Source organism: Manis pentadactyla, chromosome 14 (genome assembly GCF_030020395.1).
Source record: "Manis pentadactyla isolate mManPen7 chromosome 14, mManPen7.hap1, whole genome shotgun sequence".
In the NCBI taxonomy this organism is placed as follows: domain Eukaryota; kingdom Metazoa; phylum Chordata; class Mammalia; order Pholidota; family Manidae; genus Manis; species Manis pentadactyla.
Window position 1 is genome coordinate 1,159,859 of NC_080032.1, and position 21,258 is coordinate 1,181,116.

The following is a 21,258-nucleotide window of genomic DNA, read 5'->3' on the forward strand; positions in this document are numbered from 1 at the left end:
TACGCTGCTTGATGTCGCCATCGTAGCACAAAAGCAGGTGTGGACAACAGACATGAAAGGTTGTGGCGTGCCCACCAGACCAGCCGCAAACACAGACCAGGGGCCGGGCTGACACACGGCATGACCCTGTTCTGTTCCTTCTTCTGTGATTGGCGTAGTCCCTTTGTTCTGCTTACTTTGGGTTGAATTTGCTCTTCTTTTTCTAGCTATTTAAGGTGGAAGTTGCAGCTGCTGACTCAAGAACTTTCTTTCCTAACAGGCATTTAGTGCTGTGGATTCTCCCAAGTAGTGCTTCAGCATTTTGATGTGTTTTCATTTCCATTCAGTTAAAAATATTTTCTACTTTCCCTTTTGTTTTCTTATTTGCTCACACGTTATTCAGCAGTGAGTTGAGTTTCCAAATAGTTGGGGATTTTCCAGATGTCATTCTAGTCTCGATTTCTATTCTGTTGTGGTCAGACAACATACTTTGCAGGACTTAAATCCTTCTAATTTTTTGAAACTTATCCAGAATATGGTCTATCTTGTAAATGTTCTGCTGTTGTTGGATGCCGGGCTTCATAAACATCGTTTGGTTGAAGGTCTGCTAGACTAGACCAGTCTCCATGCAACCCCAGTCCCAGCCAGCAGCCCGGAGAATCAAGGCGTGTACCCCTCAATGCGTTCGGATGGATGTATACACCCATGTAACCCAAACTACATTGAGACCCAGTAACTGGTAGAACTAGTCCCCATTCGTTGCTCTTATGTTTTTAGAGTTTTCGGGGTTATTGTATTTATCTAGTTGTGCACAGAAACTTTAGAGCCATCCGATTCTGAGACAAGAGGTTGATCAGGGCAAGGAACACCCATTTATACTTTTTTGGGGAATATATTACATTAATCAGTTAATTTAGAAGAGCCAGCTCATGGTGTTGAGCCTCCCTGTGTGAGAGCCACCTTCCCACCTCCTGTAGCCTCCTGTGTCTTTCCACAGAGTGCTGAGGTCCTTCCCACCGAGCACGTGCGGTGAATGTGCCACGGAGGCCGCGGGCACAGGCGCTCTGGGGGTGGTTCTCCAGGAGTGGGGAGGTGGCCAGGTGCACAGAACCTTATCTAAAATGTTGGAGCAGAAGGTTTTCAGTACATCCAGTTGGTGGGCACAAGAGCATCTCTTACAAAACTATTTTTCTGTACATTTGAATTATTTTATAATAAAACTCAGAAGCCAATTTTAATAGAAAAGCTAATCGCAGGTACAGTGACTTCATATTACAGTAGTTTTTTCTGATGAAGCAAACCATAATTTATGTATATTTTGGATATAAAACTATATATATGTATTTCTTTTTTACCTCTAATACAATTTTCAGTGTGATGACATTTTAATGAGGAAATGATTGCATTTGCAAAAAATACCATCCCTGAGTCCACAGACCTAAAACAAACACTAAGCATCTTCCCGGGTAAACCAGTGCCTGACACGGTGCCCTCCCGCTCCGCCCGCCAGAAAGCTGAAGGTCACGACAAGCGAGGCCTTGCTGGGATGTCTGCGCGGGCCCTCCGCCCAGAGCAGTGCCAGCAGGATGCGGCGGCGCCGAGCCCTGGCTTGGCATTCTCATCTCTCCAGCCAAGGCCAAAAACTTGGCGCTGAAGCTGTGACACCGTTTCTCTCAGGGGCTCCTTGCTGAGAGCACCCAGAATCCTTCACCAGCGAGATGCACAGCTGGGGCTCTTACCTGGGAAACCACCCAGGACCCCCCGGCAAACGCGGCCTCTCCCAACACGGCTGTTGCCCCAGCGTCTGGCATGAAGCAGACATTCACCAAGCGTGTGTGGTGTGAGCGAAGAATCACAGTCGTGTGTCCAGGCTGCACGGCAGTGAGCCTCAGAAGATCATGATGTCACAGGGCTTAACTCTACAAGACGCTCTTTCAAAATGAACTCCAGGAAAACAAGCATGTTCATACCGAGAGGGAGGCCGAGGCCATCTTACCGACGAGTCTGTTGAGAGCCCTGACCTTCTCTTCCAGGACCCGGGTCTCCTTCTCGGCGCCATGTAGCTTCTCCTCAGTGGCCTGGAGCGCCCTCATCAGGCCAGCGTTCTCCACGTAGAGCTCCTTCAGCAGCAGGTCGGAGTTCGTGTTCTTGTCAAGCTGGAGGGGGAGAAGCCGCGGCTCTGTGGGCCTGCAGGGCCCTACCCACCCCACCGGCCCGCCTCCACGGGGCTGCAACCGCAGCTCGGGTTCTCACAGCCTGACAAACATCAGATGTGAGGACAGGTTTGTTACCCTGGCGTGAGACAGGAAGTTGGAATCTCCTAAAATTTGTGACAGAAAATATGTCGGACACTGTGAGAATCAATTTTACTGTGAAACGAAGACATAACAAGACCCAAACCTAAAGTCCCCAAAAAGGACTGTTCCTGTAAAACAAGGAAATTTCCAAGAGCACCAAAAATGTTGGTTCTCGCCATGCCCTGCAGGCCAGTGCCCTGCCAGGGACACAGCAGACACATCCTAGTGCCAGGCCTGCAGCCGGGCGGGCAAAAGGCCACTGTAGTCACCAGCCCTTTTCAAGACACGAAGGCACAAGAGTCCCGGCCATGGCTTCCTAAGCCAGCCCTGAGCCCCGTCCACTTAAGCAGTCGCTGGCGTCCTGCGGGCCTGGCACTGCCAGCCCAGGCCCTGGTGCGTGGAGCACATGCTCCAGTGGGAGAAAACACATGCTCCAGTGGAAGCAGTTCGTGTGTCACATGCTGAGACGCTAAGAGAAGACGCAGGCAGGGCAAGCATCTGAGAGGACTGCTCCTATTTCAGCTGGGCTGGGGGTGGGGGACATTTGAACAGAGTGCCGAACAAGCCCAGGAACGAGTCTGAGTCTGTCTGGCCGGACATTCCAGGTGGAGGGAAGAGGAAGTGCAAAGGCCCAGCAGCAGGTGCCCACTGGAGCGACAGGATCAGCAGCGGGCGTGGCCGAGGGCAGGTGAGAAGCCAGCTGCCCTCGGGCCCAGGCTGGACCCTGTAGAGCCTGGGAGGCCACCTCCACTCTGCCTTCCATTCTGCAGGCCCCGGGCAGAGGACAGCTGCACTGCCGTGAAGGCGGAGTAGGGAGGGGGCCGCCTAGGATGGCAGCACCTCAGTCAGCACCTGCCCAGGACTGAGGTGATGCAGACACCTCAGACATACACCTTAAAACTCCCAAAGGAAAATAGACACAGGGTACACACACAGTGTAGGGTATCTGTTCAGTCAGATCGGCTCTCCGTTGATTGCTTATAATTGTTGATCTTATAAGAAACGTGCACAGTCAGATTCTCAAAATGAAGCCAAGACAGAGCCCAGACCAGTGGTGCCCGATGGACACGGCTCCCCTGGGCTCTGGGCCAAGATGGCGTCTCCCTGGATCAGCTCTCTGAACTCCCGCCAAGGGGCAGGCGTGTCCAGCAGGAGGCTGTGGGCGTGGGGACGGCACAGGCCACCCTTACCTGCTGCTTCAGCTCAGCCACCTTCTCCTGGAGAAGCACTTCCATGTTCTTCAGAATCCCGCCCGCCTCTTCCACCCGCTCGTCTGTGTCTTCAGGCCGCTCTTCAAGTTCTTCCTGCCACAAGAGAAGGGTGCACACCAGTGCTTTAGAGTCCGAAAAGAATCATCTCAGACTCAGTTCAGGACGGAATGAGCCAAAAGGCGCACATCTGGTGTCTGCAGTGACAGGCGCAAGAGGCGTCCCGAGCTCCAGTGCTCATTCCCCTGTTCACGGAGAGCTGGCCTGGCGGGGTCATAACCACCGGCTCCACAGTGATGTCCCCAGATGCGCTAGGACATCCAAGGGGGTTCTGATGGAATTTCTTGGTCAAGTCGTTCACAGCTTGACTTCCGCCTGCACTTCTGCATGATGCTGAAAGGCTGTTCTTCATTAGGATTCTTGCTTTACAGATGTCAGGTTTTTACCCACATTCTGTCTTGCTCCAGTTTCTTCCTCAGAAGGGCACTCCCCGCCCTCTGATTCCTGGTCCCCACACCCCTCCTGCCCTGGACTTTTCATGTCATGAACTACGTTGTGACACTTTGAGACTGAGTTGTTTTCTCAGCCTTTTAAATTAAACACATAGTGCGCACACAGGCAGACTCTTCAAGCCCCTGGGAGGTGCCCCCTCAGATGCCTCACATGGATGCTTTGAGGTGGGTACCACTCATCTCCCAGGTGTACAGATGAGGAAATGAGCACAGGGAGGCTAAGAAATTGGCCTGAGATCACTCAGCCGGGACAGGGTGGAGGGGATCCCAGTCTCTGCCATCCATGCTCCGACCCAAAGTCCTGCTGCCCTTTAAGGCAGCAACTGGTTCTACCTGAGACACGAATGTAGTGCCTGGCACACACGCAGGCTCCCCAGGGCTGGGCTGAGACCTTGCCGACCTCGTGTCTTCCTGCCCTGCTTCCCCTGATCCCAGCACAGCCACCTGCCCAGCCGCCCCAGGGCTTGCTGTGTGCCCCATGCATGCCCCCGCCCCTGGTAGGAGGCAGCCCCAGGCAGGCTTGGAGCTTTGCCTTGTGTTTCTACGTCCCCAGTGCCTGCCTGGATCAACGTGCACCAATAAATGCTGCAGACTGTGTGCCGGAGAGCCAGCACAGTGGCTTCAGATTCTTTTAAAATCAGATGTATCATCAGGAAACCAGGGGTAATGATGTAAACATCCAGTTTCTGGCTTTTCTTTGAAGTCAGGAGGATTGGCACACAGGGGCGTGCACTCCCATAGGCCTCACGGGTGGGACCCTCTTCCTGGGCCTCACTCACAGACCCAACATCACATTTCGGGCCCCATGAGCTGCAGGCGGGGGGCATTTATTGACTTCAGTCCTGGGCCTGGTAAGTGCCTGACCAGCTGGGTGGAGCCCGCCTGCTAACCCCTCTGGCTCTGCGGCTGGGGCCTGGCCCCGGCCTCCACGTTCACCCACCTGGTCCTGGCGTTCATCACAGGTCCTTCTGCGCTGCATCTGTGACAGCCTCAGGCTCTGACAGTCCTGATTCACATGTTTAAGTTCAAGTTCCAGTTTGTGGATTTGGTCACCCTGTTTTAAAAACATCAGTTTCACAAGTACAGAATTAGCACACGTTAAATGCACAAACTTCAGAAAATTACAGAAAAGCAAAAAGCACAAACTTTCAGTCCCCCGTGACCCATGGCCTGAGGCCCACACCTGACTCCATGCTGGGCTCCGCCAGCCCTTCCCACACGTTTGCACACTCCTGTGAAGACGCTGGCGCTGTCACTCTGCCTGGAGCACCTCTCCATGATGTTGAATGTTGGAAAATGGTCTTTAATGGCTGCACTGTAATGTGCTGGCTCATTCAGGATGATTGTGATTCAAGCTGACTCCAATTCTGTTTTGCTATCATAAATACCCCAGCAATGAAAATGCGTCCAGCCCAGTATTTCCACGATGCCCAGGTAAATTCCCTTATGCAGACTTATGAAGTCAGAGCATCCTGACATCCTTGAGACTCTTGATACGTATTTCGCCAAGTCTCCTCCAGAAACGTCGTACTGATTTACTCTTTCACTAGGATTTAATCTCTTCTGCTGCTTTTTCTAGATGCCAGGGATTTGCAAAAGCCCCCAAAGTCCACGTGTTTGCCAGGGCATCTGAGAAGCCCCGAGCTGTCCCCTCCAGAGCAGTGGGCTGTTCCCGATCCGTGTCGGGCTGCCTCTCCCCGCCCTGCCCCTCTGGGTGCTCACCTGCAGCTCCTCCCGGCGCCCGGCCTCCTCCAGGCGCCGGGATAACAGCTGAATGGTGACGAGGCTCTCCTGGTTCCGGGCCTGGCAGGTGCAGGCCTCCCCTTCTAGCTGAAGGACTCTGCCGTTGAGCTGGGACAGTTCGTCCTTGCATCTCTGACTCTAGAGCAAAAAAGGTTAAAATACAGATAGAAAGGTTATCTCTTTAAACTAGCAGCTCAGCTCAGATCATTCCGGTGTTTCGCAACCAGGGATGGTTTTGTTCCCAGGGAACTCTTAATGTTCCGAGGTGTCCCTGCTGATCTCCACCCTGGGTGGGGGGCGGGTGGAGCACTGCCACTGACACCCAGAGGTGGCAGCCTCAGCGTCCACACACACACACACCCGGCCCCGCAGCCACACTGCCACAGACAGGAAGGCTCGCTCCATTCCCCGGGAAACGACGCGTGGCCACAGAGGAGGTGATGCTGTGAATGCCCAAAACACCGCTCTCACGGCCTTTTATGCTTTTCCCGTCTCTCCCACGGTTCTTCCAGTATTACTTCAAGCAGTTTGAAGGGGAAAACCCTAACTGAATGTGAAGTATTGGCCCTCTTCAGAGCTGCCCTGCTCTTTGCCATTAAGCGCCTAAGCCTAGCTTTTGGCAGGGCAGGTTCTGCCCAAACCCGCTGGGCAGGGCCGCAGACCCGGAGAGTGGCAGCGGCGGGAGCTGCCAGACGGCCGCCGTGGAAGCCACACTCGCGCTCCTTCGCCCTCCTCGGCCGTCCGACCCCCAAGCCGAGGCTGGCAGCTCCGGGAACCCCCAGCACTGGCCTCTGAACCGGGTTCCGGCACCGCGGGTACCCTCCCCAGGGTGCTCGCCGGTTGACTTTTTGTTTTTGAGGGTTTGAGAAACATGACAGAACCCTTGAAGCTGTTTCCACTCGGCTCGCGGCAGCTGGTGGGTCCGTGCGTTTTCCTTGTGACGTTTCTCTCGTCTGCGCTGTACACGGACTTTCCCCGGGCCCCTCCCTTCGTCTCGGGACCGAGGGTGCAGGGGTGTTGCCGCCCACAGCGGCTCGCGGCGGCCCGTCCACTCTGGAGCTCTCGTGTGCATCGCATTTTACTGTGAAAATTAAAACTCTGCCAATATCGATGCACCTTCACCTTGCCCTCTGAGCACAGCCTTGATTTCACGAGCAGCCGGAAGTGGATTCCCCACCAACCCCTGGCGTGAGCCCAGGAATTGACTGTGTTCGTTCATCTTTACTATTTGGTCTCTGGAAATATTTCCAAACTTTCAGGACACGGTCACAGAGGTCCACGTGCCCTGCTCGCGGCTCCGTTACTGGGCACGGGGGCCCAGCCGGCCTGCGGGCGCCCTGCCGCCCTGGCTGGGCAGCACCCTACCTGGAGCTCGCCTGGGCCTCGCTGAGTCCAGAATGTCTACACGGCCTTCATCTTGTATGACTCTGACATTTTTGACAAATAGGGCCCCTCGCCACCTACCCCGTTTAACGGTTCCTCTTTGGGGTCTGTCTGATGCTCCCTTGTGATGAGATTCGGGCATGTGCTCCTCAGGGCATCACGCTGGGAGGTGTGGGACGACACCTGTATCGGTGTGTGTGGCCATCACCGGGGTTTTCCCATGTAAGTCCAAGTGAGATGTTAGTAGCCATCTCCCAAGCACGTTTTAAAACAAATGGATACTTATGCTAAATATGTTTACTCTGAATCTGATCAGGCCTTTAGCTCTCATTTCCAGCTTACAGGGAAAACGGGACAGAGGACTAGACTGTACGACGCCATCAGGAGACAGCGGGATGTCCAGGATGCAGGAGGCAACCACCAGCTCTCCTCAGAACGTCAGCGTCGGATTGGAAACACTGACAGACGGCCGCGTCCTCCCAGGAGGCTGGCTGCATCCCCAGCCCACGCGTCCACCAGCAGGGCCTCCGCCCGCCCTGGGGCTCTGCAGTCTCGTGGGGCTGACCCGGAGCGACTTCTCAGGCCTCCCACCTGGCCTCCCGAACACCCACTGTGTGTGCCCCCTCGATGGCCTCCTCCAGGCGCCCAACCCCGCGGAGAGGCGCCCCCAGGGGATCCCAGCCCCACCACCTTGGGCCCCAGCTGTCCTGCCTTCCCAGCCAAGGCTCCCGTGTTGCGGAGTGGAGACGAATCCCTGACCCACGGGTTCTGTGGCTGACCCCCAGCGTCAATGGTTCAGCGTAACGCACCAACCTTAACTGGATTCAGGTTTGTTAATGATCAGAGAATGTTATGGTCTGAGTATCAGGCACTACTAGGTAAACACGGTTAAGTTTCTTAGGCGTGGGAACAGTGCTGTGACCAGGCACAGGACGCTCTCACCGTCAGGGGATTCGGCCGAGTATCACTGCATCTGCAACTTACTTTCAAATGGTGCAGAAGCACAGAGACAAATATAAACAAATCACTAAGGCACACGTGGTGACAGTAACAAGTGTCAAATTAGACTGTGGTATGCAGGTGATCAGTGTGTATTATTTCAGCTTTTCTGTGTGTTTAAAGTTTTTCATAAAATGCTGAGGGAAAGAAAGCAGAGGGATACTGATAATCCATGTACTAATGTGTCCTGGAGAGAAACTGGGAAGGGGGAGGGGTGAGGCGGCTCCTCTGATCCCAAGACAGCCCCAGAGGGGCCACTTACACAAGAAGCTAGTCCTTGGGCAAATTCTGAATCTCACGTTTTTATCTTAAATTGATCCGTGAATCACCCTTCTGGTGGACGAGGCACAGCAAGGCCACTGCACACTCACCGCGGGAACAGACGCCTGGAGCTGGGAGCCAAGGCAAGCCACGGGCCACCCAAGGTTGGGGCAGCGCCCCGGGCAGACCCCGCTCTCCTCAGCCCGCGGGAGAAGAGGCGGCAGCAGGAGGGAAGAGCTGCAGGGGCATATCTCGGGGATGGGCGGGTTTGTGGGCGAAGGTGGCAGAAACACCCCCCCCCACCCCAACAAGGGAGGTCAGCCAGATGGTGGGACGCAGGGCCAACAGACGGAAACCCCTGTCCTTCTATGTCCTAATAGTGAGCATGCGGACACCCCGACTAAAAATGTAATATATTTCTGGCATGTAAGGAGCTTGGAAGTTATCGCTCCCACCTTCCCAACAAAAAAGCCAAATGAATTTTTTATAACTACATGTGATTCTGTAATTATCAACAACTCTTCTTGGTCCATGAGAGAACTTGGGTCACAGGTTCCAGAGCAAAGTGATGCCATGGCAGCTGATCAGATGGAGACCCAGAGCGGACGGTGGGAGCCTGGACAGCCCGGGACACCAGACCTGGAAGCACAGGTGCTGGGGTGACACCCAGGATGGCTTGAGTTAAAAGTAGTGGAGGTGGGTCTCAGGGGCCCCTGACCTTTCTGAGCGTCATCAGGTTCTTGCCATTAACATCAAACTCCCCCCCATGCTTCTAACAAGGGTGATAAAGCACCCGCTGTGGATGGAACTGTGCCACCCCCAACTCACGTGCTGAAACCCTAACCCCAGTGTGATGCTATCAGGAGAGAGGCTCTTAGGAAGTAATGAGCTCATGAGAGTGGGGCTCTGACCTGATAGGACTGTGACCCAAGAAGGAAAGGAGAGCACGTGTCTCTCCCTCTGCACGCATGTTGCAGGGAGAGGCCCTGTGAGGCCCAGGAGGAGGAGGCTGCCTGCAAGCCCAGGGAGGGCCTCAGAAGGAAACCAACCCCACCAACACCCTTATCCTGGACTTCTATTCCCCAGAACTGTGAGGAAATAAATTTCTGTTGTTTAAGCCACCCACTGTGTGATATTTTGTTATGGCCACCCCAGCAAAGTGACACAAACTAGCAAACTCATACTATAGTTTTGCAAAATATTACCATTGGGGGAAACTGGGCAAAGTGTATAGGGATTTCTCTGTATTTTTTATGACTACATGTGATTCTGTATCAATAACAATTTCATTTTAAAAAAGAGTTAAGAAAATACAAGAACAAGAATGACACACTCCAGCTTGTGTGCTTCCTGTTTAGTAATTCAGTGCGACCTGTGTATGGAAGGCATCTGTGCTGGGAGGCAAAGGGGGAACCAGTGTGGGGGTACGGGCCAGCGCAGAGTGAGGAGGACCCTCAGGTGTGGGGTAAGGTCGCTGATCACATAGTAAGTGGATCTACAGAAGATGACGGAAGCCAGGCTCCTCACAATCAGAGACGTGAGTCACAGACAGGAAGAGAGAGAACGGAACTACCCCTGTGCGGTTGAGTGGGAGTCGCACCTACAGATTTAAATTCATGCTGTTCAAGATGGAGAGATGTGTAAATATACTTGAAATTGTGCATGTGAGAGTATGCGTGCATATAAGCACATACACATTCCTTGGCTCTACCACTAAGCGTGCATGGAGGCAGCGATGCCCAGGCACAGCGAGCACTCCTAGTGCCCAGATCTTGGTCTCTAAATACCTTTTATACTAAAAGTCACCAAGGGCTCTTGGAGAAAGCTGATTCCAGGGCCGAGGCAGGGGAAGTATTACATGAACCTGGAAAACCTGAGGGTACCAGAAAGTAAGGAAGTGTTCGAAGACCAGGACCTGCCCAGAGGACCGGAAACCACCCTGAAGGGGCTCACATTGGTCAAATCTGAGACAATTAAAAATTGTTGTTAAATGCTATAATCTATTGACTAAAACAAGAATGACAGTAATATGATGATGTAAATGAGTAAATAAACGAGGGAAAGAGCTCTTTCTTACATTAGAATACCAATCAATAAATACAAAAGGAACAGAGGGGGCTCAGTCACCAGTCGCACCCATCGTAGCGATGACTGAGTTCACCAAGGAACAAAGAGTGCTCCAGCACTGAGAGTCTGATGAACGGGATATTTACATATCAAAGTATCTACCACAAAATACTAATTAATTACCGAGGAAAAACTAACAGCCAACGCACCATGTAACCAAGAACCAAATCACCAGCGATGGGACAGACAGGATGCCATGAGAACACAGCATCACGTTGGGGCTATTACCGTCAGAGACGCATGACCTACATGTGATGACAAGGGAACATCAGACAAATTAACGGAGGGACTTCTCACAGAACATCGGCTTGTCAGTCTTCAGAAGTGCCACGGTCCTAAAGACCAGGGTAGAATGACAGGGGGTGGTGTTCAAATGGCCATTTCACATCCACATTAATTTCCTGATTTCAGGCAGGGGGCTAATGGGTTGGCAACTCTCACATCTTTCAGCAGCAAGCTCTGTACTTCCCTTTCGTAAGTCTGAAACCACTTCAAAATAATGCAGAAAAGAGGGTGGTATTAGCTCCCTGCCTGGTGTCAATACTTGACCTGTTTGTTGAGCTCTTCCATCTCACAGCAGGCCTGTTCCTTGTCTCTCTTTAGGGCCTCAATTTCCTCCCTGTTGAAGAAGCAGAATGAGTAAATCAGCTTCCCCAGCCCTGCCTGTTGTGACTGCAGCGGCTTGCATTTGCAGCCACGGAGCAGACCCACAGCTCTGGCGCCTGCAGCCGCTGCCGTTCCTGGTCGCCACCCCCAGGGCTGCCCTGCCGCCGTCTGCCGGCTGGATTCCATGTCCCAGAACCAGGAACACTGCCAGTATCCTAAGGGCAGACACCCGCCACAGTATTCCTCAATCTCACACGTCAGTACTTCTTTAGCAGAACATTTAACTATACCCAGCAGCATAAATGAAGACCCAAACGACCCTATGTCTGCTGACGTCTGTTGTCAAATGGGTCCTAGAAGCAAACTGAGGGAAAAACGGTTTCTACAAGGAAAAAAACTTAGGTTTCAGAATTGCTGTAATATAACATCAACCACTTGTTGACCACCAGCTCTGCATTCCGTACTTTAAAACACGGCAATTTTTTCACATCAGTACCACGTTGTCAGCATTTTAGAGCTGGGCTCATCTTGAACTTCATATTTGGAAATAAAAGGTCAGAGAAATGGTCCTTGGATAAGGCTGCAGTGCTGAGAGCAGACATCCACCAACAGGAACCCCGACCCCCAGCCTGTCCTGCCGCGGCGCTCAGGACCCCGCATCTTCCCTCCGGTTCTCACCCCAGCTCCTGACTCACTGAAACCGACAGGCTGAAACAAGTCTTGGAGAAAAGCATAGCTGAAACCATTACCAAGACATGACCTTGCCCAGAAAGGCCCAGGAGCACCTCTTACCCCTGCAGAAATACTTGCTGCCTCCCCCGCCCCTTAGAGTGTCACAGAATATTTCTGTAGGGGTAAGAAGTGCTTGTTTATCGACTTCAGAGATCAGCGGGCCAGACCGGGCTGGTTACATGGTGCTGGCACATGGCAGCTGGCACATGCTCTCCACCTCACGCCTCGGAGGCCAAGGAGCCCAGGGAGGAGGGTGGCCGCCAGCATCCGGAAGGAGGTCGGAGGCCAGCACGGCTCAGCCACTTTGGGTTTTCTGCAGTGCAGGGTTGGTCTGCAAACACTTTCTACAGCAGAGCCTTCCAAGCTCATGCTACACAGAGCGGAAGGTGCCATAGGCAGGCAGGCCTGGGTGGGCCCATGAGACAGGGCCCTACCTCTGTGCACCATGTGTCCTCTCCGCAGCTTCAAGCTCTTGCTGAATCCTTCCCAGCTCATTTTTCAACAACGTATTTTCTTCAGAAAGCTGATCCAACTCGATTCTGCATGAAAATTTGAAGAAAGAGTGGGCACTCCAGGAGCGGGCTGCCATTCACATCTGCCTGAGGCTGGCCTTGCCGCTGGGAGTCACAGCCGTCCTGCGACATACGTGTCCTTGCCCTGGATGAGGGCACAGGGCACACTCCTCCTTTTCCTTCTTTTCTGTCTAGCACTCACATGCTACGGTTTGCATCTACCAGGAGACAAGCTGCAGAGAACAGGGCTTTCTTAGTTTCTGTGACAGTCATACAATCACGAGTCACTGATGCCCAGCCCTTTGTGTTTACAGCTGACCTGTCCCTGCACCTCCCGACCTGTAACTGAAATGTGAGCATGCCCATGGCTGGTGCCCAGGCACAGTGCTGGGCGTGGTCCTCCAGCGTTGCAAAGGATACCCATCCCCCCTCATGAACTCCAGCACGGAGTTGAGGAACACGAGGGACCAGAAGCGCAAAACGCAGGGACACACTTTTCCTCCTCAGTGAGTGCCCAACCTCCCCACACTCCGAGGTCAGCACTAAGAGGACCCTGGGAAGATGCATCGACGGACGGAGGGACACCTGATACCAGGTGGAACCCTTGATGGGAAAAGGCAAGTATGAGCAGCTGCTTCATGAAGCAAGTCGGCCTGGAGCCACCTGTGCTTTCTGATGAGCAACACCATCAATGCACAGCAGACGGGCAGTCTAGCAGTGAGCATCGTGGATGGGGCAGCTCATTAAAACCCATGCTTGCTGCCCAGAGAACGTATTCTTACACATGTTGGGTCTGGTTGACATTTATTCCCCGTAGGAGGCCTCTGCCTGGCATTAACTTCTAATTATTTCAATCTAAAAATACTCAAAAACCATATGCTCCCTTGTTTATTTTATGTATTATGCTTATAATATCAAGTATAAGTTATCTCCATCAGTGTAAGAATGACTTTTATCTCATGAGGAATGAAAGAGAAAAATAATGAAACAGAAGTCACTGGAATTCTGAAAGCAGCAAAGGATTTCAAGCAGGGGAGTGAGACAAATAAGGTCTGTGTTAAGGCTGTCACTTTGGTCCAGGGCAGACGAGAAATTGATTCAAGGCCAGGGTGTGTGTGGGCGTTGGGGGTGGGGGGTCCTAGTTCCTGGACCTCACATAAGCCGATAGTCATCCCACCTGACCCTCACCCAACAACCGGAGCCCGTGTGACACTGGTGACACAACGTGAACGTGTGGCTGTCCTCCCAGAAGGCAACGGAAACTGCAAGGGCCCCCCCAGAGCAGAAACTGGAAGTCAAAACCAAAGTTGTGAGCATTAAGCAAAACAAAGATGGGGTCACCCTGAGGACAGTGCGTGGGCCAGCACTGCCACCTGTGGCATGGGGGGACTGCACTGGACACCAGCACTGAGCCAGGGCCTGGAGGGAGGGTAAGCGGTCCCAGATCAGGAGGCTCCCGACTCAACAGAAGCAATTCACGTCGTTTCTGAAGAAAGCACCCCTACTGCAGGTCCACAGGCACCCAGAATGACATCACATCACCACAAGCTCAGCACAGCACACGTGGAGAAGGCTACTACGAGGGTTGGCAGGAGCCAAACAACAGAGTTAGACCCTGTAGGGACCTCAGATATTGGGATTACCAGACACAAACCCAAAGTAAATGTTATGAAATATTTATATAAATAAAATAAATTTAAAAATGAACACGAAATGAAAACTACCAAAAGCGATCATAACAAACGGTCCAGTGGAATTTCTGGAAATGAAAAGAAAGTCAATGTCAAAATAAAAAAAGCACTCAATGGGTTAAATGGCAAATTAGACACAGCTGAAGAAAGAATCACCATCCTGGAACACAGACATAGGTTGTTAAGTACCAGAATGTGACACAGAAAGGAAGGAACAAGGAAAGTGAAGAAGCCAAGAAACAGAAGAAAGGTGAAAAGACCTAACATCATATGTCTAGTTGGGGGGTGGAGCTGGGAGGGGAGGCAATATTTTACAAATAGCGGCTGAGAATTTTCATAAGACAGAGATCTACACATATGGAGGCACAGTATTTTTCTAAGTGGGATAAGCAAAGAGAAAACCACATCTATGCCCTATGACCCCAAAAGCCCATTCTTAGGTACATCCCAACATAAATGCTCCAAAAGATGTGCACAAGGACTTTCTTAGCAGTATTATTTGTGACAGCCCAAAACTAGAAACCACTTAAATGCCAGTCAACGAGTGAATGAACGTCGTGGTATGTACACACAACGGAATACTCCACAGCAACCGAAGTGCATAAACTACAGCTACGACCAGCAACATGGACGGATTTCACAAACATGCGCTAAGGCAAGAAAGCCAGACACAAAAGACTAGAAGTGGGGTGATTCCTTTGTATGAGGTACAAAAACCAACAAAACCAATCTGTGCTGTTAGAAGCCAGGGCAGTGGTCACCCCAAGCAGCTCTGGGAAGCTCTGTTTCTTGTGCTGGGTGCTGGTGACACAGACATGTTTAATTTGGTGGCAATTCTTCTAATTGTACACGTATGTGTGTTTTCTTGTGTATATACTGCTTCAATAAAAAGTTGCAAGAAATACACACCTAAATACACCAAAGAAAAAACACAAAAGAGAGAGATCTTAAGAGCAGCCATTGGGCACAACTCAGACCACCTAGTATGGTAGGCAGGATAACAGCCTCTAAAAGATGTCTGCATTCTCATCTCCAGAACTAGTTAATAATATTGCAGTACATGGTAAAGGGGAATTAATGGAGCAAATGGAATTAAGGTTGCCAATTAGGTGACCTTAGGTAGGACAGTGTCCTGGAGTTTCCAAGTGGGCCCAGTATTGTCACCAGGGTCCTTCAATGTGGGGGAGGGAGGCAGAAGAGTTGGTATCCAGGGGATGCGATAGAGGGAAGGCCTCACCAGTCACCTCTGGCTTTGAACATGGAAGGATCTATGAGCCACGGGATACAAGCAGTCTGTAAAAGTGGGAAAAGGCAAGAAAAGTGATTCTCCTTTAGAGCCACCAGAGAGGGAGGAAGCCTGCCCACATCTTGATTTTAGTCCAGTAAGGCCCACTTCAGACTTCCAAGCTCCAAAACTATGAAACCATAAATGGTGTTGTTTTAAGCCACCACCAACTTTGTGGTAATTTCTTACAGCAGCCATGGGAAATGAATGCACATACAAAACAACAACTGGAGCAGGCTACCCAACATCAGCCACGGAATCCCGAAGATGCCGAATATGTTCGAAGGGCAGAGGGCAGTCTTTTGATGTCAATCTAGATTTGTGTTCCTAGGAATTCTATCTTTCAAAAATGAGAGGAAATTTTGAGACATTTTCAGATAAAGAAAAACTGAGGGAATTTATCCCAAACAGAGTTTCACTGGAGGACTCCCAAAGGCTATTCATCAGAAAGAAAATGGTCCTATAAAGAAGGCATGAGATTCAAGAAGGAATTTAATCAGGGGGAGAATCAGGCACCCACACTGAGGCCCACTCTGCAAAACACCTGGTTTTGATTCTTCAAAAATGTCAATGTCTAAATTCCTAGAAACATACAATCTGCCAAAACTGACATATGAAGAAATAGAAAATCTAAGCAGACCTGTAAGTAGTAAGGATACTGAACCAGTAATGGAACAGCTCACAACAAAGAAATGCCCAGGAGCAAATGGCTCCCCTGGTGAATTTTACCAAACATTTAAAGAAGAATTAATGCCAATCTTCAAACTCTTCCAAAGTGTGAAGAAGAGGTGACAACTAATTCATTCTATGGGGCCAGGTTACTCTGATGCCAAAGCCAGACAAAGACAGCACAGGAACACCACACAGCAGTCGCCCTCACCAACACTAATGCTGAAACCCTCCACGGATCACTAGCAGAAGTCATTGTTTGATGGGTACATGTTCTGCCTGGATGAAGGGAAAGTTCTGGGAGTGGATGGGGTGACAGTGGCTGCATGATATTGTGATTGTTTAATACCACTGAACTGTACACATAAAAGTGGTTGAAATTGTCAATTTTGTGTGATGTGTATTTTACAATGATAAAGTGAACGTCCATTGCCAAAAAAATTGACTGAATAAACCTGATATATTTTTCAATTAAAGGATATTAAAGAGATATGCTAACTAAATTCATAACGTGATCCCTGTTAGACCTGAAGTGAACAATCTATAAAGAACAAACTGAAACCCTTGGGGAAATGTGATGTGGAGCCCAAAGCACCGTACTCATGTTATCCTTCCCACTGTGACAGTGACCATGTGGCTACGTGGATGTCCTTGTCCTAATGAAATGCAGGCTCAGGTAGTTGGCAGTGAAGTGTCATGTCTGCAATTGTCTCAAATGATTCCAGAAGAAGGGCATGTGTGGGCTGGTGGGTGTAGAGAAGGGAGAGCGGATGTGGGTATGGGTGAGTCTGGGCACCCAGACCACTCAAGCCGGTCCCTAAGCCACGGGCAGACTCCCTCGTGGTCCAGTCTGGTCACATACCTCTGGGCTTTGCTTCCTCTTACGATAAAGGCCAAAATCCTCTGCATGGCCGTCAGGGGCCCACGAGTCTGAGCTCGGTCAGCCTGGGGTCCTGCGGCTGCTGCAGCTGGGAAGGTGGCCCCACGGGCCGGGCTGGGAGCAGTCCTGTCCTCACAAGGCAGGAGCCCCTTCTGGGGGCCTGCCCTGTGGGCTCGGCGGCACCTGCATGCTGCTGAACCCCAGGGACTCCGCAGGGCTGCACGTCTCATTGGTAAACTGGCCTCTGGGTGGCTCCTGACTCAGGTGTCTTTCTGTCCTTGCCCCCACCTGCCCCAGACACCAGCCCTGCGGTCTCCCCTTCCTCACCTCCCCACCCACCTTGCTCTGCGGGGCACACACGGCGCCTGGAGTGTGGACTGGCTTCTGCCCGCTGCTCTCTCCCTTCCTAGAACACAGCTTCTCCTGGGAGCCCTCTGCTCCTGACCCACTTCCCACCTCCCTGCCTCTCCCCCGTCACCTGGAGCCCGGTCAGTTCAGCCTCCGAACCTCGACCGGCCACCGTCCTGCGCGTCTGAGACAGTCACTCGGTCCCACCGTCAGCTCTGCATGGACAGTTGCAGTAGCCACGAACCCCTGCCTCTGGCCCGCTCCCCACCCTATGCCTTCTGTGCATCCCCCAGCCCGGCCACCTGCTCCTCCTGGCCTCCCTCGCCCTGCCCCAGGAAGACCCTCCCCATCTCCCCGTGAGCCAGCTGCTACCCACCTTCCCCTGTAGCAGCCCATCTCCTCATTCCCTAGACCCCCTAACTGAGCCATGCCTGCTCCCAACTAGGCCGCCCTCCCAGACACAGCGGCACAGGCACTGCCCCACCAGCCCGGGACTCAGTTCAAGGACAGGGCTGGTGGGCGCGGCCAGGGTCCTGCTCACAGTGGCCAGGAAGGGGCTCAGAGGGTGCAGGCCTGCAGTGGGGCTCCAAGCACAGCCCGTCTATCCTGTGAGACCAGCACGAACTGCCTGAGATGGGGCAGTGGACGCTGAGCTGGCCAAGCTGCCAGAAAGGCCCACCATTGCCCTCTGCCCACGTGCTGGGCACCTGGGGGCTGGGGACACTGGTGTGGGGCCAGGTGGGTAAGCCCTGCAGGCACCAGGGCTGCACCCCCATCAGCAGTTGTGCCCTGGCAGAGGAGCAGCCCTGCTGGGGGCAGAGGCTGGCATCCTAGTGGAGAAACCAAGCCTGCTCTCTCCAACCTGCAGCTTCCTCAGGAGCCCACGCATCTATGGCTGCATGAGTCTGTGTTTCACATCACAGCGTCTTGCTCCAGGGCCAAGGAGGCCTTTCCCTCACCCAGGGCCTCAAGCTGTTCCTGTGCAGCTGCCTGGGGCCCAGGGAAGCCAGGTGGGGGAGTGCGGCGCCCTGGGGGCCTCGTCCAGGCCGGCTGCAGCCCCTGGCAGGGTGCTCCAGCCTCGCTGGGCCCATCCCTGCAGACCCAGCTCCCCACCCAGGTTCCCAGCTCACCGCTCCGTGGAGCCGCAGGCCCCTCTCCGTCTCCTGCCTGCCGGTCGGGCGTCCCCTCTGCCTGCTCCCAAGAGCAGCGCTGGCTCTGGGTCGGCAGAGGCCGCCACTGGCAGAGAGTGCCAGTTCCCCCAGGACCACTCCCTGGTGCACCCCACGTGGGACTGGACTGTGACGACCCACTGTGGGAGCAGAAGCTGCCGCCTCAGCATCAAGCATGCCCCAGGCGTCTGAGGCCGAGGCTCGGGCGGGCTCTGCCTGCATCTACACGGCAAGGGTGTTGGCCTGGCGCAGCCTGCACTTGCTTGCCCACGGCCAAGCCCGTCGCCAGCCCTGGCTGCTGGCCGCTCCTCCCAGCCTGCACAGAGAGATCTGCCCTCGGTGGGGTCAGTTTTACACACAGACGCTGACACAGGAGCCCCTGGCATGTGTGAACTGCTAAAGCCGATTAAAATAAAACTAAAATCCAGCCCCTTAGTCATACAGCCATGTGTCCAGGGCTCAGTGGCTACACAGGGAGGGTGGCTGCCATGACTGACGAGCAGATAGGGGCCACACCCTTCCTCACAGAGGTGTAAGGACAGGGGTCCAAAGACCAAGTGAGATGGTGGAACTCACCCCTCGTCAGAACCACCCTTGAAAACCCGAGTTGCTGGGACTGGAGGCCAGTGGCCCCCAGAAGAGTGTCCAGCCGAGCCGAGGGCTGCGCAGGCAGCTGGGCTGGGATGGGCATGTCCTCTGCTCAGCCAGCACCGGCCTGCACGAGGGGAAGTACGGGTGGCTCTCCCTCCAGGCTAGGAGCTCCTGGGGAGATGGCTCAAGTGGGCGGAGGGGCTGCCCCACCTGCCTGCTGCCCAGAGGCAGCCATGGCCAGTCCTTTATCACAGCTCTTGGGTTTAAGAGAAGATAGCTCAGAGCACCGGGGAGGCCCATGGCTTTAAAAGCTTCTGATCCACCCTCAGGAGAGGGGCATTCAGTTCTGGCACGCCCCTTGGGCCTGGGGCTCTCTGCTGGCAGCCCGGAGAGGAAGAGGGGGGCACAGGTACAGACTGGCAGGGGTCTGCTCTTTCTCAGCACATGCCAGTGCCCAGTCCGCCCCAACTCTGGGCCGAGGAGGGCACCCAGCTGGGAGGGCATGACCTCCACAGGAGGTCGCTCGGCATCCCGCTTCAGCGTGGTGACTGAGGCCACGTCCACCTGGCACCTTGGAGACCCGACAACATGTCAGAGCCCCTGTGAGCAGGGGTGGGGCGAGCCCCCAGTGGAGCCACACACTCAGCCCCAGGGCCGTCACCTCCTGAGCTGGGGGAGGCTAGCAAGGGTGGTCTGGGCGCACTAGGCCTGCAGTTCTGGCCACCCGTCATCAGCCCCATCCACAGAGGGGCTCGTGGACATTTGCCGGGGACCCGTGACACGCTGCACGTGGCATCCACACTCCACTTTGCTCATGTACCTTAGCCTTTCCAAGACCCTCACTGACCCGAGCTGACTGTCCTTCCCACTGTCGTAGGGGCTTTAGACCTTTTCTCCATCTCCCACGTGCTACATTACCGCAGCCCAGAAAATGAGAGCAAGGTATGAAAGAGCACATCGCCCTCTGATGCCAGGCGAGTCTGAGGCAGAGGTGAGAACGAGTTGAGATTCTACAAAGCAAATGGCTCTGTGGCCTAAGCCCCAGCTAATGCACATTGTTAATTAAGTAAAATCCTTACACGGTGACCTGTCCCTTCAATGGCCACCCATTTGCCCCCAGATGGGAAATCCCGAGAGGACACAGCGCCCTGACCTGGCTCTCTGCAGCACTGCCTCCAGCCGGTCCTTGTCCTGGGCCAGCCGCTGGGCCAGGCCAGGCAGCGCCTGTGAGCACCACTGCTGCTCAGGGCCCCGGGCCGCGCCCTGCAGCTGCTCCCGCAGGCCGCGGATGACCTCCTGAGACTTCCCCTGGCGCCTCTCCAGGTCGGCCTTCTGCTCCTCCAGTGTGTTGACCTCCAGCCGGAAGGCCTGCTCCACTGCCCTTCTCTCCTCGGCGAAGCCCCTCCTCATCACCTCCACTTCCCTTTCGTAGTGATTCACCTGAGAACAGATACATGCGCAGTGTCAGCCAGGAGGTCCCCAAAATGACTTAACTGACAATTGGCCCAGCAACCTGAGGCTGCTGGGCACAACGTCCAGGGCTGGTGTCCTGGCCTATGAAGGGGACAGCTGCGGCCACGACTGTCACCCTCGTGGCTGTCACAGCAGCTGCGGGAGGCAGGCCTGGCCAGAGGGGCGAGGGGGCTGGGCCATGCTGGGCCAGAAGCCTGGCCAGGCAGCACGAGGAGGGCACGAGGCAGAACCCACTGAGGGCCGGGGGCCTGCTCAAGACCAGTGGGCGGCCTCCGGCAGGCCAGGCTGCATGGGAGCTTCAGCCACTGCAGCAGCAAGCCCAGGGCACAGCCACAGACGGGGCCCTGCCTCACGGCCGCTCTGACACCTAACAGCAAGCCACAGACACGGCCTTAACAGAACCACCACCATCTACCAACACAGCAGGAGACAAGCTCATCCGAGGCAATGTCGGCCGCCATCCTGGCCCTGAAGCCACAGGGCAGACTCCCTAGTGGCAGAGAGCAGGGCACTGGCCTCAGCAAGAGCCTTGTGACGCCTGGATGCACAGAACCCCGTCCCTGTTTGTTGGGTCCTGCCTCCTGCCACAGAGCGGGTGACGGGATGCCCTGCACACACTCGTTCCCGAGCTGGCCTGCACCAGGGCAGAACCCTCGAGGCACTGTGCACACGGGCAGGGGGCATCGGCACCAGGCAAAGCTTTCCCACCTGCAGCGGGAAGCACCTCGGGCTCCCAGGGACCCCTCACCCCTGACCTTGGTCTCTGGGGGCCCCTCACCCCTGACTTAGGTCT

The 21,258-nt window shown here is 53.9% G+C and overlaps 1 protein-coding gene across 2 annotated transcripts in view; it reads right to left on the minus strand.

The window, feature by feature from the left end:
- Positions 1-1,183: 1,183 nt before the first annotated feature.
- Positions 1,184-21,258, minus strand: part of NINL (ninein like) — a 118,656-nt gene continuing 98,581 nt past the window's right edge. For both annotated transcript variants that reach the window (XM_057492075.1, XM_036908730.2), the window contains 7 exons: positions 20,146-20,432; positions 12,282-12,386; positions 11,059-11,128; positions 5,719-5,877; positions 4,937-5,050; positions 3,467-3,580; positions 1,184-2,135 (listed from right to left, as the gene is read on the minus strand). In XM_057492075.1, coding sequence (XP_057348058.1) covers positions 1,944-2,135; positions 3,467-3,580; positions 4,937-5,050; positions 5,719-5,877; positions 11,059-11,128; positions 12,282-12,386; positions 20,146-20,432 — 1,041 coding nt within the window. In that variant the 3' untranslated portion in view covers positions 1,184-1,943. The remainder of the gene's footprint in view (positions 2,136-3,466; positions 3,581-4,936; positions 5,051-5,718; positions 5,878-11,058; positions 11,129-12,281; positions 12,387-20,145; positions 20,433-21,258) is intronic.